The 25,635-nt window shown below is 52.4% G+C and overlaps 1 protein-coding gene across 6 annotated transcripts in view; it reads left to right on the forward strand.

Annotated features, from left to right (window-relative positions):
* Nucleotides 1-25,635, forward strand: part of MAPRE3 (microtubule associated protein RP/EB family member 3) — a 191,921-nt gene that overhangs the window by 125,037 nt on the left and 41,249 nt on the right. Inside the window, exon 1 of one of the 6 annotated variants that reach the window (XM_075341336.1) lies at nucleotides 4,812-4,981. The exons of the other annotated variants lie outside the window; for them this stretch is intronic. Within the exon in view, the coding sequence (XP_075197451.1) occupies nucleotides 4,881-4,981 (101 nt within the window). The 5' untranslated portion in view covers nucleotides 4,812-4,880. Of the gene's footprint in view, nucleotides 1-4,811; nucleotides 4,982-25,635 lie in introns of those variants that run through there. 6 annotated transcript variants of the gene reach the window in all.

Here is a 25,635-nt window from a genome sequence, read left to right on the forward strand (position 1 = left end):
GGGTGGCTGTAGGAATGTGAGGTTGGCACAGTGTGGTCCTCTTGTCCTCTCCTGGTCTGGGTGGCTGTAGGTATGTGGGGTTGGCACAGTGTGGTCCTCCCCTTGTCTGGGTGGATGTAGGTATGTGAGGTTGGCACAGTGTGATCCTCTCCTGGTCTGGGTGGTCATAGATATGTGAGGTTGCCACAGTGTGGTCCTCTCTTGGTCTCAGTGGATGTAGGTAGGTCAAATTGGCACAGTGTTGTTCTTTTTTGGTCTGGGTGGCTGTAGATATGTTAGGTTGGCACAGTGTGGTCCTCTCCTGGTCTGGCTGGATGTAAGTATGTGAGGTTGGCACAGTGTTGTCCTCTCATGGTCTGGCTGACAGTAGATATGTGAGTTTGGCACAGTGTGGTCCTCTGTTGGTCTAGGTGGATGTAGGTTGGCACAGTGAGGTTGGCACAGTGTGGTCCTCCCCTGGTCTGGGTGGATGTAGGTATGTGAGGTTGGCACAGTGGGGTCCTCCCCTGGTCTGGGTGACTGTAGGTATGTGAGGTAGGCACAGTGTGGTCCTCTACTGGTCTGGGTGGATGTAGGTATGTGAAGTTGGCACAGTGTGGTCCTCCCCTGGTCTGGGTGGATGTAGATATGTGAGGTTGGCACAGTGTGGTCCTCTCTTGGTGTGGATGGATTTAGATATGTGAGGTAGGCACAGTGTGGTCCTCTCCTGGTGTGGGTGGCTGTAGATATGTGAGGTTGGCACAGTGTAGTCCTCTCCTTGTCTGAGTGGCTGTAGGTATGTGAGGTTGGCACAGTGAGGTCCTCTTCTGGTCTGGGTGGATGTAGGTATGTGAGGTTGGCACAGTGTGGTCCTCTCTTGGTCTGGGTGGCTGTAGGGATGTGAGGTTGGCACAGTGTGGTCTACTCCTGGTCTGGGTGGCTGTAGATATGTGAGGTTTGCACAGTGTGGTCTACTCCTGGTCTGGGTGGCTGTAGATATGTGAGGTTGGCACAGTGTGGTCCTCTCCTAGTCTGGGTGGCTGTAGATATGTGAGGTTGGCACAGTGTGGTCTTCTCCTGGTCTGGGTGGCTGTAGATATGTGAGGTTGGCACAGTGTGATCTTCTCCTGGTCTGGGTGGCTGTAGATATGTGAGGTTGGCACAGTGTGGTCCTCTCCTGGTCTGGGTGGCTGTAGGGATGTGAGGTTGGCACAGTGTGGTCCTCTCCTGGTCTCGGTGGATGTAGATATGTGAGGTTGGCACAGTGTGGTCCTCTCCTGGTCTCGGTGGATGTAGATATGTGAGGTTGGCACAGTGTGGTCTTCTCCTGGTCTGGGTGGCTGTAGATATGTGAGGTTGGCACAGTGTGGTCTACTCCTGGTCTCGGTGGCTGTAGATATGTGAGGTTGGCACAGTGTGGTCCTCTCCTGGTCTGGGTGGATGTAGGGATGTGAGGTTGGCACAGTGAGGTTCTCTTCTGGTCTGGGTGGATGTAGGTATGTGAGGTTGGCACAGTGTGGTCCTCTCCTGGTGTGGGTGGCTGTAGATATGTGAGGTTGGCACAGTGTAGTCCTCTCCTTGTCTGAGTGGCTGTAGGTATGTGAGGTTGGCACAGTGAGGTCCTCTTCTGGTCTGGGTGGATGTAGGTATGTGAGGTTGGCACAGTGTGGTCCTCTCTTGGTCTGGGTGGCTGTAGGTATGTGAGGTTGGCACAGTGTGGTCTTCTCCTGGTCTGGGTGGCTGTAGGGATGTGAGTTTGGCACAGTGTGGTCTACTCCTGGTCTGGGTGGCTGTAGATATGTGAGGTTGGCACAGTGTGGTCTACTCCTGGTCTGGGTGGCTGTAGATATGTGAGGTTGGCACAGTGTGATCTTCTCCTGGTCTGGGTGGCTGTAGATATGTGAGGTTGGCACAGTGTGGTCCTCTCCTGGTCTGGGTGGCTGTAGGGATGTGAGGTTGGCACAGTGTGGTCCTCTCCTGGTCTCGGTGGATGTAGATATGTGAGGTTGGCATAGTGTGGTCCTCTCCTGGTCTCGGTGGATGTAGATATGTGAGGTTGGCACAGTGTGGTCTTCTCCTGGTCTGGGTGGCTGTAGATATGTGAGGTTGGCACAGTGTGGTCTACTCCTGGTCTCGGTGGCTGTAGATATGTGAGGTTGGCACAGTGTGGTCCTCTCTTGGTCTGGGTGGCTGTAGGTATGTGAGGTTGGCACAGTGTTGTCTACTCCTGGTCTGGGTGGCTGTAGATATGTGAGGTTGGCACAGTGTGGTCCTCTCCTGGTCTGGGTGGATGTAGGGATGTGAGGTTGGCACAGTGTGGTCCTCTCCTGCTCTCGGTGGATGTAGGGATGTGAGGTTGGCACAGTGTGGTCCTTTCCTAGTCTCGGTGGATGTAGATATGTGAGGTTGGCACAGCGTGGTCCTCTCCTGGTCTCGGTGGATGTAGGGATGTGAGGTTGGCACAGTGTGGTCCTCTCCTGGTCTCGGTGGATGTAGGGATGTGAGGTTGGCACAGTGTGGTTCCTCTCCTAGTGTGGGTGGCTGTAGGTATGTGAGGATGGCACAGTGTGGTCCTCTCCTGGTCTCGGTGGATGTAGGGATGTGAGTTTGGCACAGTGTGGTCCTCTCCTGGTCTCGGTGGATGTAGATATGTGAGGTTGACACAGCGTGGTCCTCTCCTGGTCTCGGTGGATGTAGGGATGTGAGGTTGGCACAGTGTGGTCGTCTCCTAGTGTGGGTGGCTGTAGGTATGTGAGGATGGCACAGTGTGGTCCTCTCCTGGTCTCGGTGGATGTAGGGATGTGAGTTTGGCACAGTGTGGTCCTCTCCTGGTCTGGGTGGATGTAGGTATGTGAGGTTGGCACAGTGTGGTCCTCTCCTGGTCTGGGTGGATGTAGGGATGTGAGGTTGGCACAGTGTGGTCCTCCCCTGGTCTGGGTGGCACAGTGTGGTCCTCTCCTGGTCTGGATGGCACAGTGTGGTCCTCTCCTGGTCTCGGTTGATGTAGGGATGTGAGGTTGGCACAGTGTGGTCCTCTCCTAGTCTCGGTGGTTGTAGATATGTGAGGTTGGCACAGCGTGGTCCTCTCCTGGTCTCGGTGGATGTAGGGATGTGAAGTTGGCACAGTGTGGTCCTCTCCTGGTCTGGATGGATGTAGGGATGTGAGGTTGGCACAGTGTGGTCCTCTCCTAGTGTGGGTGGCTGTAGGTATGTGAGGATGGCACAGTGTGGTCCTCTCCTGGTCTCGGTGGATGTAGGGATGTGAGTTTGGCACAGTGTGGTCCTCTCCTGGTCTGGGTGGATGTAGGGATGTGAGGTTGGCACAGTGTGGTCCTCTCCTGGTCTGGGTGGATGTAGGGATGTGAGGTTGGCACAGTGTAGTCCTCTCCTGGTCTGGGTGGCACAGTGTGGTCCTCTCCTGGTCTGGATGGCACAGTGTGGTCCTCTCCTGGTCTGGGTGGCTGTAGGGATGTGAGGTTGGCACAGTGTGGTCCTCCCCTGGTCTGGGTGGATGTAGGTATGGGAGGTAGGCACAGTGTGGTCCTCCCCTGGTCTGGGTGGCACAGTGTGGTCCTCCCCTGGTGTGGGTGGCACAGTGTGGTCCTCCCCTGGTGTGGGTGGCACAGTGTGGTCCTCCCCTGGTGTGGGTGGCACAGTGTGGTCCTCCCCTGGTCTGGGTGGCACAGTGTGGTCCTCTCCTGGTGTGGGTGGCATAGTGTGGTCCTCCCCTGGTCTGGGTGGCACAGTGTGGTCCTCTCCTGGTGTGGGTGGCTGTAGGGATGTGAGGTTAGCACAGTGTGGTCCTCTCCTGGTCTGGGTGGCTGTAGGGATGTGAGGTTGGCACAGTGTGGTCCTCCCCTTGTCTGGGTGGCACAGTGTGGTCCTCCCCTGGTGTGGGTGGCACAGTGTGGTCCTCTCCTGGTGTGGGTGGCACAGTGTGGTCCTCTCCTGGTGTGGGTGGCACAGTGTGGTCCTCCCCTGGTGTGGGTGGCACAGTGTGGTCCTCTCCTGGTGTGGGTGGCACAGTGTGGTCCTCCCCTGGTCTGGGTGGCACAGTGTGGTCCTCCCCTGGTGTGGGTGGCACAGTGTGGTCCTCTCCTGGTGTGGGTGGCACAGCGGGCTCCTCTCCTGGTGTGGGTGGCACAGTGTGGTCCTCCCCTGGTGTGGGTGGCACAGCGGGCTCCTCTCCTGGTGTGGGTGGCACAGTGTGGTCCTCTCCTGGTGTGGGTGGCACAGTGTGGTCCTCCCCTGGTGTGGGTGGCACAGCGGGCTCCTCTCCTGGTGTGGGTGGCACAGTGTGGTCCTCTCCTGGTGTGGGTGGCACAGTGTGGTCCTCCCCTGGTCTGGGTGGCACAGTGTGGTCCTCTCCTGGTGTGGGTGGCACAGTGTGGTCCTCCCCTGGTCTGGGTGGCACAGTGTGGTCCTCTCCTGGTGTGGGTGGCACAGTGTGGTCCTCCCCTGGTGTGGGTGGCACAGCGGGCTCCTCCCCTGGTGTGGGTGGCACAGCGGGCTCCTCCCCTGGTGTGGGTGGCACAGCGGGCTCCTCCCCTGGTGTGGGTGGCACAGCGGGCTCCTCCCCTGGTGTGGGTGGCACAGTGTGGTCCTCCCCTGGTGTGGGTGGCACAGTGTGGTCCTCCCCTGGTGTGGGTGGCACAGCGGGCTCCTCCCCTGGTGTGGGTGGCACAGTGTGGTTCTCTCCTGGTGTGGGTGGCACAGTGTGGTCCTCCCCTGGTGTGGGTGGCACAGTGTGGTCCTCCCCTGGTGTGGGTGGCACAGTGTGGTCCTCCCCTGGTGTGGGTGGCACAGCGGGCTCCTCCCCTGGCCATCTCTTCTCTGTCTCTGCGGCTGTGTTGAGTGTAGTCAGACGTCTGTTCGCTGCAGCTGAGACTCTTCCACGCCCGATGCCCTCCCCGCTGCTTCCCTCTCGAGGCCGCTGTAGCCCCGAGGAGCATCGTCTCATCCCCTTCAGGAAGCACGTTGTCAGGGAGGAGCGATGGTACAGGTGGGTGATGAGGAGTGGTCCTGTGGGGTCACATATGGACAGGCACTGTGCTGTGCTGTGTGTGCTGTGCTGTGTGTGCTGTGCTGTGTGTGCTGTGCTGTGCTGTGTGTGCTGTGCTGTGTGTGCTGTGCTGTGCTGTGCTGTGTGTGCTGTGCTGTGTGTGCTGTGCTGTGCTGTGTGTGCTGTGCTGTGTGTGCTGTGCTGTGTGTGCTGTGCTGTGCTGTGTGTGCTGTGCTGTGCTGTGCTGTGCTGTGTGTGCTGTGCTGTGTGTGCTGTGCTGTGCTGTGCTGTGTGTGCTGTGCTGTGTGTGCTGTGCTGTGTGTGCTGTGCTGTGCTGTGTGTGCTGTGCTGTGTGTGCTGTGCTGTGCTGTGCTGTGTGTGCTGTGCTGTGTGTGCTGTGCTGTGCTGTGTGTGCTGTGCTGTGTGTGCTGTGCTGTGTGTGCTGTGCTGTGCTGTGTGTGCTGTGCTGTGCTGTGCTGTGTGTGCTGTGCTGTGCTGTGTGTGCTGTGCTGTGCTGTGCTGTGTGCGGTGACGGAAAACTCATCTTTCCGAGGCTCTAGTTATGAAATGACTTTTTGGGTTTCTTTCCCGTAATATCAGCTCTGCTGTATCTCATCTCCTGTGCTATCTGCACCACATGTGACAAACTCTGCTCTGCTGTATCTCATCTCCTGCGCTATCTGCACCGCATGTGACATACTCTTCTCTGCTGTATCTCATCTCCTGTGCTATCTGTGCCGCATGTGAGAAACTCTGCTCTACTGTATCTCATCTCCTGTACTATCTGTGCCGCATGTGACAAACTCAGCTCTGCTGTATCTCATCTCCTGCGCTATCTGCACCGCATGTGAGAAACTCTTCTCTGCTGTATCTCATCTCCTGTGCTATCTGTGCCGCATGTGAGAAACTCTGCTCTACTGTATCTCATCTCCTGTACTATCTGTGCCGCATGTGACAAACTCAGCTCTGCTGTATCTCATCTCCTGTGCAATCTGTGCCGCATGTGACAAACTCTGTTCTGCTGTATCTCATCTCCTGTGCTATCTGCGCCGCATGTGACAAACTCTTCTCTGCTGTATCTCATCTCCTGTGCTATCTGTGCCGCATGTGAGAAACTCTGCTCTACTGTATCTCATCTCCTGTACTATCTGTGCCGCATGTGACAAACTCTGCTCTGCTGTATCTCATCTCCTGCGCTATCTGTGCCGCATGTGACAAACTCTGTTCTGCTGTATCTCATCTCCTGCGCTATCTGCGCCACATGTGACAAACTCTGCTCTGCTGTATCTCATCTCCTGTGCTATCTGTGCCGCATGTGACAAACTCAGCTCTGCTGTATCTCATCTCCTGTGCTATCTGCACCGCATGTGACAAACTCTGCTCTGCTGTATCTCATCTCCTGTGCAATCTGCGCCGCATGTGACAAACTCTGCTCTGCTGTATCTCATCTCCTATGCTATCTGTGCCGCATGTGACAAACTCTGCTCTGCTGTATCTCATCTCCTATGCTATCTGTGCCGCATGTGACAAACTCTGTTTTGCTGTATCTCATCTCCTGCGCTATCTGCACCGCATGTGACAAACTCTGCTCTGCTGTATCTCATCTCCTGTGCTATCTGCGCCACATGTGACAAACTCTGTTCTGCTGTATCTCATCTCCTGCGCTATCTGCGCCGCTTGTGACAAACTCTGCTCTGCTGTATCTCATCTCCTGTGCTATCTGCACCGCATGTGACAAACTCTGTTCTGCTGTATCTCATCTCCTGTGCTATCTGCACCGCATGTGACAAACTCTGCTCTGCTGTATCTCATCTCCTGCGCTATCTGCGCCGCTTGTGACAAACTCTGCTCTGCTGTATCTCATCTCCTGTGCTATCTGCACCGCATGTGACAAACTCTGCTCTGCTGTATCTCATCTCCTGCGCTATCTGCGCCGCTTGTGACAAACTCTGCTCTGCTGTATCTCATCTCCTGTGCTATCTGCACCGCATGTGACAAACTCTGCTCTGCTGTATCTCATCTCCTGTGCTATCTGCACCGCATGTGACAAACTCTGCTCTGCTGTATCTCATCTCCTGCGCTATCTGTGCCGCTTGTGACAAACTCAGCTCTGCTGTATCTCATCTCCTGTGCTATCTGCGCCGCTTGTGACAAACTCAGCTCTGCTGCATCTTCTGCACTCTGCTGCACATAGTGACTGCTCTGCTACCTCTGATACATCCACTCCTGTCTCCTGCCAGTCACTGTCTCCCCGGCTCTGCTGCATCTGTGTGACCCCACCACTTGTTATGTAAGTGCCCCCCCCGTGTGACCCCGCAGAGCAGAGCTGGATGCGTGTGTGTGTTCATACATAAATGATGGTAACCTAATTCCCCCCCCTCCCCCGGCCGCTGGGTATTATTCCATCATCACACACTCGCCCCCCTCTCCCCGGACCCCAGCCACATGTAGCTGTGTAACCTGCAGAGACCCCCGAGCACCTCCGCCTGGGGCGCAGTGAGACCCCCGAGCACCTCCGCCTGGGGCGCAGTGAGACCCCCGAGCACCTCCGCCTGGGGCGCAGTGAGACCCCCGAGCACCTCCGCCTGGGGCGCAGTGAGACCCCCGAGCACCTCCGCCTGGGGCGCAGCGAGACCCCCGAGCACCTCCGCCTGGGGCGCAGTGAGAGCACCGAGCACCTCCGCCTGGGGCACAGTGAGACCCCCGAGCACCTCCGCCTGGGGCCCAGTCAGACCCCCGAGCACCTCCGCCTGGGGCGCAGTGAGACCCCCGAGCACCTCCGCCTGGGGCGCAGTGAGACCCCCGAGCACCTCGGCCTGGGGCGCAGTGAGACCCCCGAGCACCTCCGCCTGGGGCCCAGTCAGACCCCCGAGCACCTCCGCCTGGGGTGCAGTGAGACCCCCGAGCACCTCCGTCTGGGGTGCAGTGAGACCCCCGAGCACCTCCGCCTGGGGCGCAGTCAGACCCCCGAGCACCTCCGCCTGGGGCGCAGTCAGACCCCCAAGCACCACCGCCTGGGGCCCAGTCAGACCCCCGAGCACCTCCGCCTGGGGCCCAGTCAGACCCCCGAGCACCTCCGCCTGGGGTGCAGTCAGACCCCCGAGCACCTCCGTCTGGGGCGCAGTCAGTCCCCCGAGCACCTCCGCCTGGGGTGCAGTCAGACCCCCGAGCACCTCCGCCTGGGGTGCAGTCAGACCCCCGAGCACCTCCGCCTGGGGTGCAGTCAGACCCCCGAGCACCTCCGTCTGGGGTGCAGTCAGACCCCCGAGCACCTCCGCCTGGGGCGCAGTCAGACCCCCGAGCACCTCCGCCTGGGGCGCAGTGAGACCACCGAGCACCTCCGCCTGGGGTGCAGCCAGACCCCCCGAGCACCTCCGTCTGTGGCCCAGTCAGACCCCCGAGCACCTCCGCCTGGGGCGCAGTGAGACCCCCGAGCACCTCCGCCTGGGGCGCAGTGAGACCCCCGAGCACCTCCGCCTGGGGCGCAGTCAGACCCCCGAGCACCTCCGCCTGGGGTGCAGTCAGACCCCCGAGCACCTCCGCCTGGGGCGCAGTCAGACCCCCGAGCACCTCCGCCTGGGGCCCAGTCAGACCCCCGAGCACCTCCGCCTGGGGCCCAGTCAGACCCCCGAGCACCTCCGCCTGGGGTGCAGTCAGACCCCCGAGCACCTCCGTCTGGGGCGCAGTCAGACCCCCGAGCACCTCCGTCTGGGGCGCAGTCAGACCCCCGAGCACCTCCGCCTGGGGCGCAGTGAGACCCCCGAGCACCTCCGCCTGGGGCGCAGTCAGACCCCCGAGCACCTCCGCCTGGGGTGCAGCCAGACCCCCCGAGCACCTCCGTCTGTGGCCCAGTCAGACCCCCGAGCACCTCTGCCTGGGGCGCAGTCAGACCCCCGAGCACCTCCATCTGGGGCCCAGTCAGACCCCCCGAACACCTCCGTCTGTGGCCCAGTCAGACCCCCGAGCACCTCCACCTTTTGTGCTGTCAGGTCTGGTGCAGTTCCTCCTGGCACAGTGCAGGTCAGTTACTGGTGTAGTTCCTCCTGGCACAGTGCAGGTCAGTTACTGGTGTAGATCTTCCTGGCACAGTACAGGTCAGTTACTGGTGTAGTGCCTCCTGGCACAGTGCAGGTCAGTTACTGGTGTAGTTCCTCCTGGCACAGTGCAGGTCAGTTACTGATGTAGTTCTTCCTGGCACAGTGCAGGTCAGTAAATGGAGCAGTTCTTCCTCGCACAGTACAGGTCAGTTACTGGTGTAGTGCCTCCTGGCATAGTGCAGGTCAGTTACTGGTGTAGTGCCTCCTGGCACAGTACAGGTCAGTTACTGGTGTAGTTCCTCCTGGCACAGTGCAGGTCAGTTACTGGTGTAGTTCCTCCTGGCACAGTGCAGGTCAGTTACTGGTGTAGTTCCTCCTGGCACAGTGCAGGTCAGTTACTGGTGTAGTTCCTCCTGGCACAGTGCAGGTCAGTTACTGGTGTAGTTCCTCCTGGCATAGTGCAGGTCAGTTACTGGTGAAGTCCCTCCTGGCACAGTGCAGGTCTGGTGCAGTTCCTCCTGGCACAGTACAGGTCTGGTATAGTTCCTCCTGGCACAGTGCAGATCTGGTGTAGTTCCTCCTGGCACAGTACAGGTCTGGTGTAGTTCCTCCTGGCACAGTACAGGTCTGATGTAGTTCCTCTTGGCACAGTGCAGGTCTGATGTAGTTCCTCCTGGCACAGTTGTTCCTATGTAGTGCAGGGTATACACTTCTTCCTGGCACAGTAGGGGTGTATGGCCGGTGCCCGCTCTGGGCACATCTGTCCTCCGCACCATTAATCCCACTCACGATTCCATTTTCTCATCTCCTGGATAAATCCCCCAGAGGCGGTGAAGCCTGAGCCGCCGGTGACCCCGATCCAGCGCATTACATAACGGCAGACGGACCCCCAGTGCCAGAGACCTGCCCGGAGGTGGGAATGAGGGACGCTGGCGCCATCTAGTGTCCTGTGTGGTTCAGGCCACGCACTGCTCTCTGGATCTCCTGTCCGTGATCTGGAACCTCCCGCTACAGGAGATCCTGGGAATCCACCACAGCCGAGGGATAGAAATGGGGAGGATTGTAACCAGCGCACCACGTCCTGGACGGGAACCCATTATACTGCGCCGTGTAATATATCCCCCCGTCCATTATACTGCCCCGTGTAATATATCCCCCCGTCCATTATACTGCCCCGTGTAATATATCCCCCCGTCCATTATACTGCCCCGTGTAATATATCCCCCCGTCCATTATACTGCCCCGTGTAATATATCCCCCCGTCCATTATACTGCCCCGTGTAATATATCCCCCCGTCCATTATACTGCCCCGTGTAATATATCCCCCCGTCCATTATACTGTCCCGTGTAATATATCCCCCCGTCCATTATACTGCCCCGTGTAATATATCCCCCCGTCCATTATACTGTCCCGTGTAATATATCCCCCCGTCCATTATACTGCCCCGTGTAATATATCCCCCCGTCCATTATACTGCCCCGTGTAATATATCCCCCCGTCCATTATACTGCCCCGTGTAATATATCCCCCCGTCCATTATACTGTCCCGTGTAATATATCCCCCCGTCCATTATACTGCCCCGTGTAATATATCCCCCGTCCATTATACTGTCCCGTGTAATATATCCCCCCGTCCATTATACTGCCCCGTGTAATATATCCCCCCGTCCATTATACTGCCCCGTGTAATATATCCCCCCGTCCATTATACTGCCCCGTGTAATATATCCCCCCGTCCATTATACTGCGCCGTGTAATATATCCCCCCGTCCATTATACTGCCCGTGTAATATATCCCCCCGTCCATTATACTGCACCGTGTAATATATCCCCCCGTCCATTATACTGCCCCGTGTAATATATCCCCCCGTCCATTATACTGCCCCGTGTAATATATCCCCCCGTCCATTATACTGCGCCGTGTAATATAACCCCCCGTCCATTATACTGTGCCGTGTAATATATCCCCCGTCCATTATACTGCCCCGTGTAATATATCCCCCCGTCCATTATACTGCCCCGTGTAATATATCCCCCCCTCCATTATACTGCCCCGTGTAATATATCCCCCCGTCCATTATACTGCCCCGTGTAATATATCCCCCCCTCCATTATACTGCCCCGTGTAATATATCCCCCATCCATTATACTGCCCCGTGTAATATATCCCCCGTCCATTATACTGCCCCGTGTAATATACCCCCCGTCCATTATACTGCCCGTGTAATATATCCCCCCGTCCATTATACTGCACCGTGTAATATATCCCCCGTCCATTATACTGCCCCGTGTAATATATCCCCCGTCCATTATACTGCCCCGTGTAATATATCCCCCCGTCCATTATACTGCCCCGTGTAATATATCCCCCCGTTCATTATACTGCACCGTGTAATATACCCCCCGTCCATTATACTGCCCCGTGTAATATATCCCCCCGTCCATTATACTGCCCCGTGTAATATATCCCCCCGTCCATTATACTGCCCCGTGTAATATATCCCCCCGTCCATTATACTGCCCCGTGTAATATATCCCCCCGTCCATTATACTGCGCCGTGTAATATATCCCCCCGTCCATTATACTGCCCCGTGTAATATATCCCCCCGTCCATTATACTGCCCCGTGTAATATATCCCCCGTCCATTATACTGCCCCGTGTAATATATCCCCCGTCCATTATACTGCCCCGTGTAATATATCCCCCGTCCATTATACTGCCCCGTGTAATATATCCCCCCGTCCATTATACTGCCCCGTGTAATATATCCCCCCCGTCCATTATACTGCCCGTGTAATATATCCCCCCGTCCATTATACTGCGCCGTGTAATATATCCCCCCGTCCATTATACTGCCCCGTGTAATATATCCCCCCGTCCATTATACTGCCCTGTGTAATATATCCCCCCGTCCATTATACTGCCCCGTGTAATATATCCCCCCGTCCATTATACTGCCCCGTGTAATATATCCCCCCGTCCATTATACTGCCCCGTGTAATATATCCCCCCGTCCATTATACTGCCCCGTGTAATATATCCCCCCCGTCCATTATACTGCCCGTGTAATATATCCCCCCGTCCATTATACTGCGCCGTGTAATATATCCCCCCGTCCATTATACTGCCCCGTGTAATATATCCCCCCGTCCATTATACTGCCCTGTGTAATATATCCCCCCGTCCATTATACTGCCCCGTGTAATATATCCCCCCGTCCATTATACTGCCCCGTGTAATATATCCCCCCGTCCATTATACTGCCCTGTGTAATATATCCCCCCGTCCATTATACTGCCCCGTGTAATATATCCCCCCGTCCATTATACTGCCCTGTGTAATATATCCCCCCGTCCATTATACTGCCCCGTGTAATATATCCCCTGTCCATTATACTGCCCCGTGTAATATATCCCCCGTCCATTATACTGCCCCGTGTAATATATCCCCCGTCCATTATACTGCCTCGTGTAATATATCCCCCGTCCATTATACTGCCCCGTGTAATATATCCCCCGTCCATTATACTGCCTCGTGTAATATATCCCCCCGTCCATTATACTGCGCCGTGTAATATATCCCCCGTCCATTATACTGCCCGTGTAATATATCCCCCGTCCATTATACTGCCCTGTAATATATCCCCCCGTCCATTATACTGCCCCGTGTAATATATCCCCCGTCCATTATACTGCACCGTGTAATATATCCCCCCGTCCATTATACTGCCCCGTGTAATATATCCCCTGTCCATTATACTGCCCCGTGTAATATATCCCCCCGTCCATTATACTGCCCGTGTAATATATCCCCCCGTCCATTATACTGCACCGTGTAATATATCCCCCCCTCCATTATACTGCCCCATGTAATATATCCCCCGTCCATTATACTGCACCGTGTAATATATCCCCTGTCCATTATACTGCCCCGTGTAATATATCCCCCCGTCCATTATACTGACCCATGTAATATATCCCCCCGTCCATTATACTGCGCCGTGTAATATATCCCCCCGTCCATTATACTGCCCCGTGTAATATATCCCCCCGTCCATTATACTGCACCGTGTAATATATCCCCCCCGTCCATTATACTGCCCGTGTAATATATCCCCCGTCCATTATACTGCCCCGTGTAATATATCCCCCGTCCATTATACTGCCCCGTGTAATATATCCCCCCGTCCATTATACTGCCTCGTGTAATATATCCCCCGTCCATTATACTGCCTCGTGTAATATATCTCCCCGTCCATTATACTGCCCCGTGTAATATATCCCCCGTCCATTATACTGCCCCGTGTAATATATCCCCCGTCCATTATACTGCCCCGTGTAATATATCCCCCCGTCCATTATACTGCCTCGTGTAATATATCCCCCCGTCCATTATACTGCCCCGTGTAATATATCCCCCGTCCATTATACTGCCCCGTGTAATATATCCCCCGTCCATTATACTGCCCCGTGTAATATATCCCCCGTCCATTATACTGCCCCGTGTAATATATCCCCCGTCCATTATACTGCCCCGTGTAATATATCCCCCGTCCATTATACTGCGCCGTGTAATATATCCCCCCGTCCATTATACTGCCCGTGTAATATATCCCCCCGTCCATTATACTGCCTCGTGTAATATATCCCCCGTCCATTATACTGCCCCGTGTAATATATCCCCCGTCCATTATACTGCCCCGTGTAATATATCCCCCGTCCATTATACTGCCCCGTGTAATATATCCCCCGTCCATTATACTGCCCCGTGTAATATATCCCCCGTCCATTATATTGCCCCGTGTAATATATCCCCCGTCCATTATACTGCCCGTGTAATATATCCCCCCGTCCATTATACTGCCCCGTGTAATATATCCCCCGTCCATTATACTGCCCCGTGTAATATATCCCCCGTCCATTATACTGCCCCGTGTAATATATCCCCCGTCCATTATATTGCCCCGTGTAATATATCCCCCGTCCATTATACTGCCCGTGTAATATATCCCCCCGTCCATTATACTGCCCGTGTAATATATCCCCCCGTCCATTATACTGCCTCGTGTAATATATCCCCCGTCCATTATACTGCCCGTGTAATATATCCCCCGTCCATTATACTGCCCCGTGTAATATATCCCCCGTCCATTATACTGCCCCGTGTAATTTATCCCCCCGTCCATTATACTGCCTGTGTAATATATCCCCCCGTCCATTATACTGCCCCGTGTAATATATCCCCCCGTCCATTATACTGCCCCGTGTAATATATCCCCCGTCCATTATACTGCCTGTGTAATATATCCCCCCGTCCATTATACTGCCCCGTGTAATATATCCCCCCGTCCATTATACTGCCCCGTGTAATATATCCCCCCGTCCATTATACTGCCCCGTGTAATATATCCCCCGTCCATTATACTGCCCGTGTAATATATCCCCCGTCCATTATACTGCACCGTGTAATATATCCCCCCGTCCATTATACTGCACCGTGTAATATATCCCCCGTCCATTATACTGCCCCGTGTAATATATCCCCCGTCCATTATACTGCCCCGTGTAATATATCCCCCGTCCATTATACTGCCCCGTGTAATATATCCCCCGTCCATTATACTGCCCCGTGTAATATATCCCCCCGTCCATTATACTGCCCCGTGTAATATATCCCCCGTCCATTATACTGCCCGTGTAATATATCCCCCGTCCATTATACTGCCCCGTGTATTATATCCCCCCGTCCATTATACTGCCCCGTGTAATATATCCCCCGTCCATTATACTGCCCGTGTAATATATCCCCCGTCCATTATACTGCACCGTGTAATATATCCCCCGTCCATTATACTGCCCGTGTAATATATCCCCCCGTCCATTATACTGCACCGTGTAATATATCCCCCGTCCATTACACTGTGCCGTGTAATATATCCCCCCGTCCATTATACTGCCCCATGTAATATATCCCCCGTCCATTATACTGCCCCGTGTAATATATCCCCCGTCCATTATACTGCGCCGTGTAATATATCCCCCCGTCCATTATACTGCCCGTGTAATATATCCCCCCGTCCATTATACTGCCCGTGTAATATATCCCCCGTCCATTATACTGCGCCGTGTAACATATCCCCCCGTCCATTATACTGCCCCGTGTAATATATCCCCCCGTCCATTATACTGCCCCGTGTAATATATCCCCCGTCCATTATACTGCCCCGTGTAATATATCCCCCGTCCATTATACTGCCCCGTGTAATATATCCCCCGTCCATTATACTGCCCCGTGTAATATATCCCCCGTCCATTATACTGCACCGTGTAATATATCCCCCGTCCATTATACTGCACCGTGTAATATATCCCCCGTCCATTATACTGCGCCGTGTAATATATCCCCCGTCCATTATACTGCCCGTGTAATATATCCCCCGTCCATTATACTGCCCGTGTAATATATCCCCCGTCCATTATACTGCCCGTGTAATATATCCCCCCGTCCATTATACTGCCCCGTGTAATATATCCCCCGTCCATTATACTGCGCCGTGTAATATATCCCCCGTCCATTATACTGCCCCGTGTAATATATCCCCCGTCCATTATACTGCGCCGTGTAATATATCCCCCGTCCATTATACTGCGCCGTGTAATATATCCCCCGTCCATTATACTGACCCGTGTAATATATCCCCCGTCCATTATACTGCGCCGTGTAATATATCCCCCCGTCCATTATACTGCCCCGTGTAATATATCCCCCGTCCATTATACTGCCCCGTGTAATATATCCCCCCGTCCATTATATTGCCCGTGTAATATATCCCCCGTCCATTATACTGCTCCGTGTAATATATCCCCCGTCCATTATACTGCCCCGTGTAATATATCCCCCCGTCCATTATACTGCCCCGTGTAATATATCCCCCGTCCATTATACTGCCCCGTGTAATATATCCCCCCGTCCATTATACTGCTCCGTGTAATATATCCCCCGTCCATTATACTGCCCCGTGTAATATATCCCCCGTCCATTATACTGCCCCGTGTAATATATCCCCCCGTCCATTATACTGCCCGTGTAATATATCCCCCGTCCATTATACTGCCCCGTGTAATATATCCCCCCGTCCATTATACTGCCCCATGTAATATATCCCCCGTCCATTATACTGCCCGTGTAATATATCCCCCGTCCATTATACTGCCCCGTGTAATATATCCCCCCGTCCATTATACTGCCCGTGTAATATATCCCCCGTCCTTTATACTGCGCCGTGTAATATATCCCCCCGTCCATTATACTGCGCCGTGTAATATATCCCCCCGTCCATTATACTGCCCCGTGTAATATACCCCCCGTCCATTATACTGCCCCGTGTAATATATCCCCCCGTCCATTATACTGCGCCGTGTAATATATCCCCCCGTCCATTATACTGCCCCGTGTAATATATCCCCCCGTCCATTATACTGCCCGTGTAATATATCCCCCGTCCATTATACTGCGCCGTGTAATATATCCCCCCGTCCATTATACTGCGCCGTGTAATATATCCCCCCGTCCATTATACTGCCCCGTGTAATATATCCCCCGTCCATTATACTGCCCGTGTAATATTTCCCCCCGTCCATTATACTGCCCGTGTAATATATCCCCCGTCCATTATACTGCCCCGTGTAATATATCCCCCCGTCCATTATATTGCCCCGTGTAATATATCCCCCCGTCCATTATACTGCCCCGTGTAATATATCCCCCCGTCCATTATACTGCCCGTGTAATATATCCCCCGTCCATTATACTGCCCCGTGTAATATATCCCCCCGTCCATTATACTGCCCCGTGTAATATATCCCCCCGTCCATTATACTGCCCGTGTAATATATCCCCCGTCCATTATACTGCCCCGTGTAATATATCCCCCCGTCCATTATACTGCACCGTGTAATATATCCCCCCGTCCATTATACTGCCCGTGTAATATATCCCCCCGTCCATTATACTGCCCGTGTAATATATCCCCCCGTCCATTATACTGCCCGTGTAATATATCCCCCGTCCATTATACTGCCCCGTGTAATATATCCCCCCGTCCATTATACTGCACCGTGTAATATATCCCCCCGTCCATTATACTGCCCGTGTAATATATCCCCCCGTCCATTATACTGCCCGTGTAATATATCCCCCCGTCCATTATACTGCCCCGTGTAATATATCCCCCGTCCATTATACTGCACCGTGTAATATATCCCCCGTCCATTATACTGCCCCGTGTAATATATCCCCTGTCCATTATACTGCACCGTGTAATATATCCCCCTGTCCATTATACTGCACCGTGTAATATATCCCCCGTCCATTATACTGCCCCGTGTAATATATCCCCCGTCCATTATACTGCCCCGTGTAATATATCCCCCGTCCATTATACTGCGCCGTGTAATATATCCCCCGTCCATTATACTGCACCGTGTAATATATCCCCCGTCCATTATACTGCGCCGTGTAATATATCCCCCGTCCATTATACTGCCCCGTGTAATATATCCCCCCCGTCCATTATACTGCCCCGTGTAATATATCCCCTGTCCATTATACTGCCCCGTGTAATATATCCCCCGTCCATTATACTGCCCCGTGTAATATATCCCCCGTCCATTATACTGCCCCGTGTAATATATCCCCCGTCCATTATACTGCCCCGTGTAATATGTCCCCCGTCCATTATACTGCGCCGTGTAATATATCCCCCCGTCCATTATACTGCCCCGTGTAATATATCCCCCGTCCATTATACTGCCCCGTGTAATATATCCCCCCGTCCATTATACTGCCCCGTGTAATATATCCCCCGTCCATTATACTGCGCCGTGTAATATATCCCCCCCGTCCATTATACTGCCCCGTGTAATATATCCCCCGTCCATTATACTGCCCCGTGTAATATATCCCCCGTCCATTATACTGCGCCGTGTAATATATCCCCCCGTCCATTATACTGCCCCGTGTAATATATCCCCCGTCCATTATACTGCGCCGTGTAATATATCCCCCGTCCATTATACTGCCCCGTGTAATATATCCCCCATCCATTATACTGCGCCGTGTAATATATGCCCCCGTCCATTATACTGCCCGTGTAATATATACCCCCGTCCATTATACTGCCCGTGTAATATATCCGCTGTCCATTATACTGCCCCGTGTAATATATCCCCCGTCCATTATACTGCGCCGTGTAATATATCCCCCGTCCATTATACTGCCCGTGTAATATATCCCCCCGTCCATTATACTGCCACGTGTAATATATCCCCCGTCCATTATACTGCCCCGTGTAATATATCCCCCGTCCATTATACTGCCCCGTGTAATATATCCCCCCGTCCATTATACTGCGCCGTGTAATATATCCCCCCGTCCATTATACTGCCCCGTGTAATATATCCCCCCGTCCATTATACTGCCCGTGTAATATATCCCCCGTCCATTATACTGCCCGTGTAATATATCCCCCGTCCATTATACTGCGCCGTGTAATATATCCCCCGTCCATTATACTGCCCGTGTAATATATCCCCCCGTCCATTATACTGCCCGTGTAATATATCCCCCGTCCATTATACTGCGCCGTGTAATATATCCCCCGTCCATTATACTGCCCGTGTAATATATCCCCCGTCCATTATACTGCGCCGTGTAATATATCCCCCGTCCATTATACTGCGCTGTGTAATATATCCCCCCGTCCATTATACTGCGCCGTGTAATATATCCCCCGTCCATTATACTGCGCCGTGTAATATATCCCCCCGTCCATTATACTGCGCCGTGTAATATATCCCCCCGTCCATTATACTGCGCCGTGTAATATATCCCCCCGTCCATTATACTGCGCCGTGTAATATATCCCCCCGTCCATTATACTGCCCCGTGTAATATATCCCCCCGTCCATTATACTGCCCCGTGTAATATATCCCCCCGTCCATTATACTGCCCCGTGTAATATATCCCCCGTCCATTATACTGCCCGTGTAATATATCCCCCGTCCATTATACTGCCCCGTGTAATATATCCCCCCGTCCATTATACTGCCCGTGTAATATATCCCCCGTCCATTATACTGCGCCGTGTAATATATCCCCCCGTCTATTATACTGCGCCGTGTAATATATCCCCCCGTCCATTATACTGCCCCGTGTAATATATCCCCTGTCCATTATACTGCCCCGTGTAATATATCCCCCCGTCCATTATACTGCCCGTGTAATATATCCCCCGTCCATTATACTGCCCCGTGTAATATATCCCCCCGTCCATTATACTGCCCGTGTAATATATCCCCCGTCGATTATACTGCCCCGTGTAATATATCCCCCCGTCCATTATACTGCACCGTGTAATATATCCCCCCGTCCATTATACTGCCCCGTGTAATATATCCCCCCGTCCATTATACTGCCCCGTGTAATATATCCCCCCGTCCATTATACTGCCCGTGTAATATATCCCCCCGTCCATTATACTGCCCCGTATAATATATCCCCCGTCCATTATACTGCACCGTGTAATATATGCCCCGTCCATTATACTGCCCCGTGTAATATATCCCCCGTCCATTATACTGCACCGTGTAATATATCCCCTGTCCATTATACTGCACCGTGTAATATATCCCCCGTCCATTATACTGCACCGTGTAATATATCCCCCGTCCATTATACTGCGCCGTGTAATATATCCCCCGTCCATTTTACTGCCCCGTGTAATATATCCCCCGTCCATTATACTGCCCCGTGTAATATATCCCCCGTCCATTATACTGCCCCGTGTAATATATCCCCCGTCCATTATACTGCCCCGTGTAATATATCCCCCGTCCATTATACTGCCCCGTGTAATATATCCCCCCCGTCCATTATACTGCCCCGTGTAATATATCCCCCGTCCATTATACTGCCCCGTGTAATATATCCCCCGTCCATTATACTGCCCAGTGTAATATATCCCCCGTCCATTATACTGCCCCGTGTAATATATCCCCCGTCCATTATACTGCGCCGTGTAATATATCCCCCGTCCATTATACTGCCCAGTGTAATATATCCCCCGTCCATTATACTGCCCCGTGTAATATATCCCCCGTCCATTATACTGCCCAGTGTAATATATCCCCCGTCCATTATACTGCCCCGTGTAATATATCCCCCGTCCATTATACTGCCCCGTGTAATATATCCCCCGTCCATTATACTGCGCCGTGTAATATATCCCCCCGTCCATTATACTGCGCCGTGTAATATATCCCCCCGCCCATTATACTGCGCCGTGTAATATATCCCCCCGTCCATTATACTGCCCCGTGTAATATATCCCCCGTCCATTATACTGCGCCGTGTAATATATCCCCCCCGTCCATTATACTGCCCCGTGTAATATATCCCCCGTCCATTATACTGCCCCGTGTAATATATCCCCCGTCCATTATACTGCGCCGTGTAATATATCCCCCCGTCCATTATACTGCCCCGTGTAATATATCCCCCGTCCATTATACTGCCCCGTGTAATATATCCCCCGTCCATTATACTGCGCCGTGTAATATATGCCCCCGTCCATTATACTGCCCGTGTAATATATACCCCCGTCCATTATACTGCCCGTGTAATATATCCGCTGTCCATTATATTGCCCCGTGTAATATATCCCCCGTCCATTATACTGCGCCGTGTAATATATCCCCCCGTCCATTATACTGCGCCGTGTAATATATCCCCCGTCCATTATACTGCCCGTGTAATATATCCCCCCGTCCATTATACTGCCCGTGTAATATATCCCCCGTCCATTATACTGCCCGTGTAATATATCCCCCGTCCATTATACTGCGCCGTGTAATATATCCCCCGTCCATTATACTGCCCGTGTAATATATCCCCCCGTCCATTATACTGCCCGTGTAATATATCCCCCGTCCATTATACTGCGCCGTGTAATATATCCCCCGTCCATTATACTGCCCGTGTAATATATCCCCCGTCCATTATACTGCGCCGTGTAATATATCCCCCCGTCCATTATACTGCGCCGTGTAATATATCCCCCGTCCATTATACTGCGCCGTGTAATATATCCCCCCGTCCATTATACTGCGCCGTGTAATATATCCCCCCGTCCATTATACTGCGCCGTGTAATATATCCCCCCGTCCATTATACTGCCCCGTGTAATATATCCCCCCGTCCATTATACTGCGCCGTGTAATATATCCCCCCGTCCATTATACTGCCCCGTGTAATATATCCCCCCGTCCATTATACTGCCCCGTGTAATATATCCCCCGTCCATTATACCTCTCGTCCAGTATATCACCCGTCCATTATACCTCCCCGTCCAGTATATCACCCGTCCATTATACCTCTCCGTCCAGTATATCAACCGTCCATTATACCTCTCCGTCCAGTATATCACCCGTCCATTATACCTCTCGTCCAGTATATCACCCGTCCATTATACCTCCCCGTCCAGTATATCACCCGTCCATTATACCTCCCCGTCCAGTATATCACCCGTCCATTATACCTCTCGTCCAGTATATCTCCCGTCCATTATACCTCTCGTCCAGTATATCACCCGTCCATTATACCTCTCGTCCAGTATATCTCCCGTCCATTATACCTCCCCGTCCAGTATATCACCCGTTTATTATACCTCTCGTCCAGTATATCACCCGTCCATTATACCTCTCGTCCAGTATATCTCCCGTCCATTATACCTCCCCGTCCAGTATATCACCCGTTTATTATACCTCTCGTCCAGTATATCACCCGTCCATTATACCTCTCGTCCAGTATATCACCCGTCCATTATAGCTCTCGTCCAGTATATCACCCGTCCATTATACCTCCCCGTCCAGTATATCACCCGTCCATTATACCTCCCCGTCCAGTATATCACCCGTCCATTATACCTCCCCGTCCAGTATATCACCCGTCCATTATACCTCTCGTCCAGTATATCACCCGTCCATTATACCTCCCCGTCCAGTATATCACCCGTCCATTATACCTCTCGTCCAGTATATCACCCGTCCATTATACCTCTCGTCCAGTATATCACCCGTCCATTATAGCTCTCGTCCAGTATATCACCCGTCCATTATACCTCCCCGTCCAGTATATCACCCGTGCATTATACCTCTCCGTCCAGTATATCACCCGTCCATTATACCTCCCCGTCCAGTATATCACCCGTCCATTATACCTCCCCGTCCAGTATATCACCCGTCCATTATACCTCTCCATCCAGTATATCACCCGTCCATTATACCTCTCCGTCCAGTATATCACCCGTCCATTATACCTCTCCGTCCAGTATATCACCTGTCCATTATACCTCCCTGTCCAGTATATCACCCGTCCATTATACCTCTCCGTCCAGTATATCACCCGTCCATTATACCTCTCCGTCCAGTATATCACCCGTCCATTATAGCTCCCTGTCCAGTATATCACCCGTCCATTATACCTCTCCGTCCAGTATATCACCCGTCCATTATACCTCCCCGTCCAGTATATCACCCGTCCATTATACCTCCCCGTCCAGTATATCACCCGTCCATTATACCTCTCGTCCAGTATATCTCCCGTCCATTATACCTCTCGTCCAGTATATCACCCGTCCATTATAGCTCTCGTCCAGTATATCACCCGTCCATTATACCTCTCGTCCAGTATATCACCCGTCCATTATACCTCTCGTCCAGTATATCACCCGTTTATTATACCTCTCGTCCAGTATATCACCCGACCATTATACCTCTCCGTCCAGTATATCACCCGTCCATTATACCTCTCGTCCAGTATATCTCCCGTCCATTATACCTCTCTGTCCAGTATATCACCCGTCCATTATACCTCTCGTCCAGTATATCACCCGACCATTATACCTCTCCGTCCAGTATATCACCCGTCCATTATACCTCTCGTCCAGTATATCACCCGTCCATTATACCTCTCGTCCAGTATATCACCCGTCCATTATACCTCCCTGTCCAGTATATCACCCGTCCATTATACCTCCCTGTCCAGTATATCACCCGTCCATTATACCTCCCCGTCCAGTATATCACCCGTCCATTATACCTCCCCGTCCAGTATATCACCCGTCCATTATACCTCTCGTCCAGTATATCACCCGTCCATTATACCTCCCCGTCCAGTATATCACCCGTCCATTATACCTCTCGTCCAGTATATCACCCGTCCATTATACCTCCCCGTCCAGTATATCACCCGTGCATTATACCTCTCGTCCAGTATATCACCCGTCCATTATACCTCTCGTCCAGTATATCACCCGTCCATTATAGCTCTCGTCCAGTATATCACCCATCCATTATACCTCCCCGTCCAGTATATCACCCGTCCATTATACCTCTCCATCCAGTATATCACCCGTCCATTATACCTCTCCGTCCAGTATATCACCCGTCCATTATACCTCTCCGTCCAGTATATCACCCGTCCATTATACCTCCCCGTCCAGTATATCACCCGTCCATTATACCTCTCGTCCAGTATATCACCCGTCCATTATACCTCCCCGTCCAGTATATCACCCGTCCATTATACCTCTCCGTCCAGTATATCACCCGTCCATTATACCTCTCGTCCAGTATATCTCCCGTCCATTATACCTCTCGTCCAGTATATCACCCATCCATTATAGCTCTCGTCCAGTATATCACCCGTCCATTATACCTCTCCGTCCAGTATATCACCCGTCCATTATACCTCCCCGTCCAGTATATCACCCGTCCATTATACCTCCCCGTCCAGTATATCACCCGTCCATTATACCTCTCGTCCAGTATATCACCCGTCCATTATACCTCCCCGTCCAGTATATCACCCGTCCATTATACCTCTCCGTCCAGTATATCACCCGTCCATTATACCTCTCGTCCAGTATATCTCCCGTCCATTATACCTCTCGTCCAGTATATCACCCATCCATTATAGCTCTCGTCCAGTATATCACCCGTCCATTATACCTCTCGTCCAGTATATCACCCGACCATTATACCTCTCCGTCCAGTATATCACCCGTCCATTATACCTCTCGTCCAGTATATCACCCGTCCATTATACCTCTCGTCCAGTATATCACCCGTCCATTATACCTCTCGTCCAGTATATCACCCGTCCATTATACCTCTCGTCCAGTATATCACCCGTCCATTATACCTCTCGTCCAGTATATCACCCGTCCATTATAGCTCTCGTCCAGTATATCACCCGTCCATTATACCTCTCCGTCCAGTATATCACCCGTCCATTATACCTCTCGTCCAGTATATCACCCGACCATTATACCTCTCCGTCCAGTATATCACCCGTCCATTATACCTCTCGTCCAGTATATCACCCGACCATTATACCTCTCGTCCAGTATATCACCCATCCATTATACCTCCCCGTCCAGTATATCACCCGTCCATTATACCTCCCCGTCCAGTATATCACCCGTCCATTATACCTCTCGTCCAGTATATCACCCGTCCATTATACCTCTCGTCCAGTATATCACCCGTCCATTATACCTCTCGTCCAGTATATCACCCGTCCATTATACATCCCCGTCCAGTATATCACCCGTCCATTATACCTCTCATCCAGTATATCACCCGTCCATTATACCTCCCTGTCCAGTATATCACCCGTCCATTATACCTCTCCGTCCAGTATATCACCCGTCCATTATACCTCTCGTCCAGTATATCACCCGTCCATTATACCTCTCCGTCCAGTATATCACCCGTCCATTATACATCCCCGTCCAGTATATCACCCGTCCATTATACCTCTCATCCAGTATATCACCCGTCCATTATACCTCTCATCCAGTATATCACCCGTCCATTATACCTCTCGTCCAGTATATCACCCGTCCATTATACCTCTTCGTCCAGTATACCACCCGTCCATTATACCTCCCGTCCATTATACCTCCCGTCCATTATACCTCTCCGTCCAGTATATCACCCGTCCATTATACCTCTCGTCCAGTATATCACCCGTCCATTATACCTCTCCGTCCATTATACTTCCCGTCCATTATACCTCTCCGTCCATTATACCTCCCGTCCATTATACCTCCCTGTCCAGTATATCACCCGTCCATTATACCTCCCCGTCCAGTATATCACCCGTCCATTATACCTCCCCGTCCAGTATATCACCCGTCCATTATACCTCCCCGTCCAGTATATCACCCGTCCATTATACCTCCCCGTCCAGTATATCACCCGTCCATTATACCTCCCTGTCCAGTATATCACCCGTCCATTATACCTCTCCGTCCATTATACCTCCCGTCCATTATACCTCTCCGTCCATTATACCTCCCATCCATTATACCTCCCTGTCCAGTATATCACCCGTCCATTATACCTCCCTGTCCAGTATATCACCCGTCCATTATACCTCTCGTCCATTATACCTCCCCGTCCAGTATATCACCCGTCCATTATACCTCTCGTCCATTATACCTCCCGTCCATTATACCTCCCTGTCCAGTATATCACCCGTCCATTAT

This window comes from Anomaloglossus baeobatrachus, chromosome 3 (genome assembly GCF_048569485.1).
Source record: "Anomaloglossus baeobatrachus isolate aAnoBae1 chromosome 3, aAnoBae1.hap1, whole genome shotgun sequence".
NCBI classification, from domain to species: domain Eukaryota; kingdom Metazoa; phylum Chordata; class Amphibia; order Anura; family Aromobatidae; genus Anomaloglossus; species Anomaloglossus baeobatrachus.